Genomic DNA, 8,884 nt, shown 5'->3' with positions numbered 1-8,884 from the left:
GCAATGAGATCCAACCCCAGAATCAAACAGGCCAGGGTCGGGGGCTCTGCTCTTACCAGTTCCATGGCCTGGCAGTCAGGTGCTCGCCTCTCCAGGCCTCAGTTTCCCCATCTGGTGAGGACAGCCATATCTCCCGTTTGTATAGAAGGTAATCTAGCAATTTAAAGTGTGGGTCCTGGAGTTCTGAGTCTGGTTCATGTTCCAGTTCTTCCCTGCTACTTGCTAAGCTCATGGCCTAGGAATGTTAACTGTCCCGATGAATTATAAGCAATGCGGAGAGAGAGTGTTCTGTGTATCAGGTCCTATTCCAAAGAGCATGCTTCTCTCCTTTAGTCCCCACCACACTGTCCTTGCTCCTGTTTCACTAATGAGGCTTGGAGGGATATGGTGACTCTCCCAAGTCATACAGTATGTAGCAAAGCCAGGATGCAAACCTTCTCCTTCCATGCCTCTAACAGCTATAGAATACACAGCTTTTGGCTTATATCTGTAATCCCAGCACTTTGGGAGGCCAAGGCGGGTGGATCACAAGGTCAGGAGTTTGAGACCAGCCTGGCCAACTTGGTGAAACCGCATCCCTACTAAAAATACAAAAATTAGCCGGCGTGGTGGCATGCGCCTGTAATCCCAGCTACTCAGGAAGCTGAGGCAGGAGAATTGCTTGAGCCTGGGAGACGGAGATTGCAGTGAGCTGAGACTGCGCCATTGCACTTCAGCCTGGGAGGCAGAGAGAGACTCCATCTCACAAAAAAAAGAAAAAAAACAATACAAGGCTTTCATCCTGAATAGAAACCACACACTTGCTATGCAAACAGGACTTCAGGGCCAGTCTCCAAATTCCCCCTCAAATTTCCTCCAGGCAAGAGTTCTGGAGCCGCCACTGTACTCCAGCTGGCCTTTGGCTTCTGAGCTTTGGATTCTGGGCAGTAATGGTCACAGCCCCAGCGTCCTGGAAAAGCTTGCCCTTGGTTTCTGGCCCTGGCTCTGCCTCCTGCTAGCTAGTGGACATCACTCTCCAACTCTGGGCCTGGCGACAACACCCTGTTCAATGAGGCTGCGGCTGGATCAGAGGCCCCCAGGCCCGGGACTTTCCTGGGCTGGGCTCAGCTGCCCCCCCAATCCCCCAGGTAGGCCAGGAGGCCGGGGCGGGGCCTGCTTGGGGTTAAATACTCCAGCCCAGCACCCGCCAGGCCTCTTGTCCCAATCTTCCCAGCAGCAGGTTTGACCAAGATCAGTCATGGTAAGTGGTAAGGCTGGCCATCTCCCCTTGGGTGGGACATCTTCAGTGACACTTCCAGAAGCACCTGTGTTGGAGCCTCCAAGTCTCACTGTCCTTCTCTTTCTCCTTAGACGACTTACAGTGACAAAGGGGCAAAGGTAAGCAGGGGAAATGTGGGAAATGTCGGGGCCTGGGTCTAGAAGGGGTCAGAGTGCAGGGAGACTGGGGTTTCAGCAGAGAGCAGAAGAGGAAGGACTGGGGTGGATATGTGATGTCCATACCTACACACCCCATTTTACCCACGGGCTCCCCCAGAATGAGCTAGACTCAATCTCACCCTCCTAACAAACTTGTACCCTGGCCAGGTACAGTGTCTCATGTCTGTAATCCCAGTGCTTTGGGAGGCCAAGGCAGGTGAATACTTGAGGTCAGGAGTTCGAGACCAGCCGGGCCAACATGAGGAAACCCCGTCTCTACTAAAAATACAAAAATTAGCCGGGTGTGGTAGCACACACCTGTAATCCCAACTCCTCGGGAGGCAGAGGCTGAGGCAGGAGGATCACCTGAAGCCGAGGAATGCTTGAACCCAGAAGGCAGAGGTTGCAGTGAACCGAGATCACGCCACTGCACTCTAGTTTGGGTGACAGAGCAAGACTCCATCTCAAAAAACAAAAACAAAATTTGTACCCCTACTTAAATGCCTGCCAATCTCTTAATGCCATCTGGAAGTTCTTTCTAAGGACTAACTTAAATCCATATTGCTGCAGCAAAAGGCTATGTCCCTGTGTGAAACCTTGGCAGGCCTCCTGAGGGGGCTTCACCATCCAAAACTCCCAGGAGCTCAGCTTCCACATGAGAAATCTCTTTCGAGGCTTGGCAAGACTGCATGGGGTTCTGCTGCTCCTAAATCCTGTGGTTGAGGCTGGGATAAGGCAGGTGGCGTGGCTAGGGGACATCACTCCACCCGCACTTTTCTAGACTCCCTTTCAGGGACTCAACCTCACCTCTTCTCTCCTTCTGCAGCCTGAGAGAGGCCGATTCCTGCACTTCCACTCTGTGACCTTCTGGGTTGGCAACGCCAAGCAGGTAGAAGCTGGGGTAGCATGTTGGAGTAAGCAGAGGGCCGGCCAGAGGCCACCTGAACAGGGGCGGGCCTCCAGCGGGTCTGTGATTGGCCCTTGGGAGGGGAGGATCAGGGCCAGGGGTGGGACCAGATACTCTGAATCCTAATTATACCATTGGGAAAGTTATCTGTCAGCAAAATGTGCAGGCAGCAGGCCCTCTTCCCAGGAGGGTCTCTGCACGTGGGGCAATAGGGCAGGCAGGCTGAGGGGGGCTGGGGGCTTTCTTCTGGGCGTCCCCCAGGCTGGCCCCTCAACCCTCATGAACCCTGCTGCAACCCTGTGATTCAGGCCGCGTCATTCTACTGCAACAAGATGGGCTTCGAACCTCTAGCCTACAGGGGCCTAGAGACCGGCTCCCGGGAGGTAGTCAGCCATGTCATCAAACAAGGGAAGGTGAGTCCCCACCCTAGGACACACACGCCCCTGCCATCCAGGAGGCCGGGTCCCTTCACCCCCTGAGACTGTAGCCCTTACAGCACCTCAGTGTGATTAGAGCACGAGGCCCCTTCTTCAGGCAGTCACACCCCCACTTCAGGAGGCAGAGCTTGGCTACGTCCACATAGTTCAGCCTGGTCAGGTGCAATGGCTCATGCCTGTAATCCTAGCACTTTGGGAGGCAAAGGCAGGCGATCACTTGAGCCCAAGAGTTTGAGACCAGCCTAGACAACATGGCAAGACTCGTCTCTACAAGAAATTCAAAAAAAGTAGTCAGATGTGGTAGCGTGCATCTGTAGTCCCAGCTACTTGGGAGGCTGAGGTGGGGGGATCACCTAAGTCCGGGAGGTTGAGGTTGTGGTGAGTCGTGATTACACCACAGCGATCTACCACACTCCAGCCTGGACAATTGAGCGAGACCCTATGACAAAAAAAAAACAAAAAAAACAAAACAAGGCCGGGCACAGTGGCTCACGCCTGTAATCCCAGCACTTTGGGAGGCTGAGGCGGGTGGATCACCTGAGATTGGGAGTTCGAGACCAGCCTGACCAACATGGAGAAACCCCATCTCTACTAAAAATACAAAAATTAGCCAAGTGTAGTAATGGGCACCTATAATCCCAGCTACTTAGGAGGCTGAGGCAGGATAATCACTTGAACCTGGAAGGCAGAGGTTGCAGCGAGCCAAGATCAGTCCACTGTCTGTACTCCAGCCTGGGCAACTGAGTGAGACTCCACCTCAAAAAAAAAAAAACCACACAATAACAAAAAACACACAGTCCAGCTCCCACGGCCCCTCCACTGGTACCTTTGCATAGCCACACACCAGCATCCGTCCTAGTTTCGCCTCCTCCTCAGCCTGGCCCAACACTGACCCCACAGGTGCTCAGAAAACCTAGGACGTCAAAGGAGAAATTTTAAGCAGTGCCCTGACCTCTGGGGTCCTTGAAGTTCTCTCCCCAAGGGAGACCTGACCCAGCAGTTCCTCTTAGGATCCGGGGTCGGGGGCTGGTCTGGCATGGCTGAAAGCCCCATTCCTCAGGACCAGAGTGGGAAACTAAGGCAGAGAAGGAGCTAGAACCCAGGTCCAGGAGTCCTTCTGCTCCACCCGGGGTGTCTCAGGGAGGAGGGGATGGGCGCACCTCCCCACGCTCCTCCCAGCCAGCAGCCACACCAGTTTCTCCTCTGTATCTTAGATTGTGTTTGTCCTCTCCTCAGCGCTCAACCCCTGGAACAAAGGTAAGGGGCCCGGGGAGGAGTGGACGCATGGCTCTGGGGGAGGAGTCTGGGTTTGGGGAGGGGTGGACGCATGGCTCTGTGGGTGGGCTCTGGTTCAGGGCCTGGATGGAGACTGAAAGCCAGGTAAGGGGACCTAGACTCCAGTGCCATCCCCTCCTTGCCGACCACAGAGATGGGAGATCACCTGGTGAAACACGGCGATGGAGTAAAGGACATCGCATTCGAGGTGGAGGATTGTGACTACATCGTGCAGGTGAGAACACACCTGGGCAGATTGGGGAGAGGAAGGCCTCCGTCTGCCATGGGGACCCCATCAGTCACAACTGGAGGGACACTGCCGCATCACAGTGACAAGCCCAGATGCTGGTGTGATGCACATCTGGCCACCGGGGGTGCCCTGTCCTCTTCCGTGTTGTCCTCTTTCTCTCTGAGCCTCAGTTTCCACAGCTGCCAGATGAGGTTAACCACAGCTGGGTTGTCAAAAGAGAAATTAGATCAGAATTACCATTTCCTTTTTTTTTTTTTTTTTTTTTTTTTTCAAGACAAAGTCTCACTCTCTTGTCCAGGCTGGAGTGCAATGGCACGATCTCAGCCCACTGCAACCTCCGCCACCTGGGTTCAAACAATTCACCTGTCTTCAGCCTCTCAAGTAGCTGGGATTACAGGTGCCTGCTGCACCCCAGCTAATTTTTGTATTTTTAGTAAAGACATGGCTTCGCCATGTTGGCCAGGCTGGTCTCGAACTCCTGACCTCAAGTGATTGGCCTGCCTCGGCCTCCCAAAGTGTTGGCATGATCCACTTCAGCCAGCCTCAGAATTACCGTTTCTTGAGCACAACTCTAAACCAAACACTGTACCCAAGAGGCCACCTAGAGATTCAGAGTGTGGGTTCCAGAGCCAGACCCTCCAGGACTGAATCTCAGCTGTGTGACTTCAGGCAAGTGACTTAATGTCTCTGTGCTTCAACATCCTTACCTAGAGAACGGAGATGACAGTAGTATCTTCTTCATAATGTTGTCGTGAGGATGAATGAGGCTGGAATCTAGAACAGAGCCTGGAGCATGATATAAGCACCGCATGCAGTTCAGTTTTGCTAAATAAATGCAGGAATCTCCTTATTATTATACTTATCCAACAATTCTTTCTACAGATGGGGAAACTGAGGACTAGAGAGGGGGAAAGGTCACAGGGGGAGTTAGCAGAGGCAGGACAGACACCCATCCCTACCTTGTTTCTCTCCCATAGCCCCAATTCTGGGCCTCAGCCTCAGTTTCCCTACTTGCCAAATGAGGATGAGTACTGAGGGTAATGGCTGAAGCTGGCTGGGGTTGCCACCTGGGAACCTGGGGTGGGAATTCCTACCTGGGGCTGGAGAAACTGGAGGGGACTGCAGGACCACACAGGAGCCACCCGGCAGGAGCAGCAGGCAAGGGTTCTGGAATATTCCCACCCTCACCTCCCCGATCCCAACTTCTCTGCAGAAAGCACGGGAACGGGGCGCCAAAATCGTGCGGGAGCCCTGGGTAGAGGAAGACAATTTTGGGAAGGTGAAGTTTGCTGTGCTGCAGACGGTGAGTTCGCTTTGGTGCCCCCACCCCTCCAGCTGTCGGCACCACTGAGATGCCAGAAGCCCCACAGCTGACCATCAAACCATCCCACCCACGGGCCTTGGGGCACAGACATTAGCCCTCAAGTCTGTACCCCGTCATGCCTGGCCAGTGCATGGGGGCTGCAGGAGCCACCAGCCATTCCACCCAGGCTTCCCTTCCTCCCAGGGTGGGAGGGTGACAGCGAGGGGATGAAGGCAGGAGTTCTGAAGGAGGGCAAAGGATGGGGTCCGGGCACATCAGTTCTCACACAGCTGTGTGACTTTGGGCATATCACTGTACCTCTCTGACTCTGTTTAAATGAGCAAGGACTGGAACTGGAACATCTGTGTGGCCTGGGACATGCACTTAACTTTCCCGGGCCTCACCAGTATCTTTTTCTCTTCAATTTTTTTTCCTTTTTTTTTGAGACAGAGTCTCACTCTGTCGCCCAGGGTGGAGTGCAATGGTGCGATCTTGGCTCACTGCAACCTCTGCCTCCCGGGCTCAAGTGATTCTCCTGTCTCAACCTCCCAAGAAGCTGGGATTAGAGGCATCTGCCACCACACCCAGCTAATTTGTGTGTTTTTAGTAGAGATGGGGTTTTGCCATCTCTACTAAAAGTTGGCCAGGCTAGTCTCAAACTCCTGACCTCAAGTGATCTACCCGCCTCAGCCTCCCAAAGTGCCGAGATTATAGATGTGAGCCACCACGCCCAGCTGTTTTCTTCAACATTATAGGTCCTGGGGTGTATGTGCAAGAGGTGCAAGTTTGTTACATAGGGAAACGTGTGCATGGTGGTTTGCCACACAGATCAGCCCATCACCTAGGTATTAAGCCCAGGATCCATTAGCTGCTCTTCCTGGTGCTCTCCCTCCCCCACCTCCCCCTTCTGACAGGCCCTAGTGTCTGTTATTCCCGACGAAGTGTCCATGTTTTCTCATCATTTAGCTCCCACTTATTATTTATTTTTGAGACAGGGTCTTGCTCTGCCACCCAGGCTGGAGTGCAATGGCATGAACTCGGCTCACTGCAACTTCTGCCTCCCAGGATGAAGTGATTCTCCTGCCTCCTGAGTAACTGGGATTACAGGTGCCCGCCACCACGACCGGCTAAATTTTGTATTTTTAGTAGAGACAGGGTTTCACCATGTTGATCAGGCTGGTCTTCAACTCCTGACCTCATAATTGGCCCGCTTTGGCATCCCAAAGTGCTGGGGTTACAGGCATGAGCCACTGTGCCCGGCCTTAGCTCCCAATTATAGTGAGAACGTGGTGTTTGGTTTTCTGTTCCTGTGTTAGTTTCCTGAGGATAACGGCTTCCAGCTCCATCCATGTCCCTGCAAAGGACATGATCTCGTTCCTTTTTTAAGGCTGCAAGCTCAATATCTTCAGCTATGATTCCTCATAGGGTCATCATAAGGAGCTAATGAGGACCAGGTGCAGTGGCTCATGCCTATAATCCCAGCACTGTGGGAGGCTGGCAGGGGCGGGGGGGTGGGTGAGAATCATGTGAGGTCAGGAGTTTGAGACCAGCCTGGGCAACATGGTGAAACTCCACCTCTGCTAAAAAAAAAAAATTAAAAAATTAGCCAGGCATGGTGGTGCACACCTGTCGTCACAGCTACTTGGGAGACTGAGGTGGGAGAATTGCTTGAACCCAGGAGGCAGAGGTTGCAGTGAGCCAAAATTGCACCACTGTACTCCGGCCTGGGCAACAGAATGAGACTCTGTCTCAAAAAAAAGGTCATTTGTGTATAGCACTTAGAACAGTGCCTTAGACACTCAGCAAAGATGACCAATTGTTTAGCTCTGTGTTACTGTAATACAGAGACAATCACAGGTCTTACCTCCTTGAGGTTAAATTCTACATAAAGGGCTGAGCACAGTGGTTCACACATATAATCTCAGCAGTTTGGGAGGCTGAGGCAGGAGGATCACTTGAGGCCAAAAGTTTGATTTCTAGTAGCTGAGATGATAGAAACAACAAAAAAAGTTTGAGACCAGCCTGGGCAACATAGGTAGATCCCATTTCTACAAAAATTAAAAATACAAATAAATAAAAAATAAATAGGTCAGGTGCAGTGTCTCACACCTGTAATCTCAGCACTTTGGGAAGCCAAGGCAAGAGGACTGCTTGAGCCCAGGAATTTGAGACCAGCCTGGGCAACAAAGTGAGACCCCATCTCTACAAAAAAAAAAAAATTAAAAATTGGCCAGACATGATGGAGCATGTCTGTGGTCCCAGCTATACGGGAGGCTGAGGTGGGAGGATTGCTTGAGTCCAAGAGGTGGAGGCTGGAGTGAGCTGTGACCGCACCACTGAACTCCAGCCTGGTTGACAGAGTGCGACTGTGTCTCAAAAATAAACAAAAATTTTAAAAAATAAAATTAAACATAAAAATAAAGTGTGCCTATAATCCCAGCCTATAATTTCAGGTGAGCAGGTGGCTCACCTGAGGTCAGGAGTTCAAGACCAGCCTGGCCAGCATCGTGAAACCCTGTCTCTACTAAAAATACAAAAATTATACAGGCATGGTGGCAGGCACCTGTAGTCCCAGCTACTCGGGAGGCTAAGGCAGAAGAATCACTTGAACCAAGAGATGGAGGTTGCAGTGAGCCAAGGTTGTGCCACTGCACTGCAGCCTGAGCAACAGAGTAAGACTCTGTCTCAAAAATAAATAAATCGATAAAATTTTAAAAAATAAAAGTTAAAAAATTAAATTGAACATAAAAATGGTTAAAGTGTGCCTGTAATCCCAACACTCTGAGAGGCTGAGTTAGGGAGATCACTTGAGGTTAAGAGTTCAAGACCATCTTGGCCAACAAGGTAAAACTCTGTCTCTAGTAAAAAAATAACAAAAGTGGGCCGGGCGCGGTGGCTCAAGCCTGTAATCCCAGCACTTTGGGAGGCCGAAGCGGGTGGATCACGAGGTCAAGAGATCAAGACCATCCTGGTCAACATGGTGAAACCCCGTCTCTACTAAAACTACAAAAAGTTAGCTGGGCATGGTGGCGCGTGCCTGTAATCCCAGCTACTCAGGAGGCTGAGGCAGGAGAATTGCCCAAACTCAGGAGGCGGAGGTTGCGGTGAGCCGAGATCGCGCCATTGCACTCCAGCCTGGGTAACATGAGTGAAACTCCGTCTCAAAAAAATTAAAAAAATTGCCGGGCGCGGTGGCTCAAGCCTGTAATCCCAGCACTGTGGGAGGCCGAGGCGGGTGGATCACGAGGTCAAGAGATCGAGACCATCCTGGTCAACATGGTGAAACCCCGTCTCTA

General features: G+C 51.9%; 1 protein-coding gene across 1 annotated transcript in view; it reads left to right on the top strand.

Moving 5' to 3' along the window:
- Positions 1 to 1,067: 1,067 nt before the first annotated feature.
- Positions 1,068 to 8,884, top strand: part of HPD (4-hydroxyphenylpyruvate dioxygenase) — a 19,672-nt gene continuing 11,855 nt past the window's right edge. The window contains exons 1-7 of the mRNA XM_017544289.2: positions 1,068 to 1,240; positions 1,351 to 1,377; positions 2,243 to 2,305; positions 2,632 to 2,736; positions 3,975 to 4,017; positions 4,188 to 4,270; positions 5,499 to 5,588. Of these exons, the coding sequence (XP_017399778.1) occupies positions 1,238 to 1,240; positions 1,351 to 1,377; positions 2,243 to 2,305; positions 2,632 to 2,736; positions 3,975 to 4,017; positions 4,188 to 4,270; positions 5,499 to 5,588 (414 nt within the window). The 5' untranslated portion in view covers positions 1,068 to 1,237. The remainder of the gene's footprint in view (positions 1,241 to 1,350; positions 1,378 to 2,242; positions 2,306 to 2,631; positions 2,737 to 3,974; positions 4,018 to 4,187; positions 4,271 to 5,498; positions 5,589 to 8,884) is intronic.

Source organism: Cebus imitator, unplaced genomic scaffold (genome assembly GCF_001604975.1).
Source record: "Cebus imitator isolate Cc_AM_T3 unplaced genomic scaffold, Cebus_imitator-1.0 Scaffold169, whole genome shotgun sequence".
NCBI classification, from domain to species: Eukaryota; Metazoa; Chordata; class Mammalia; order Primates; family Cebidae; genus Cebus; species Cebus imitator.
Note: the sequence above shows the minus strand (reverse complement) of the source record. Positions and strands in the feature narration are given on the sequence as shown.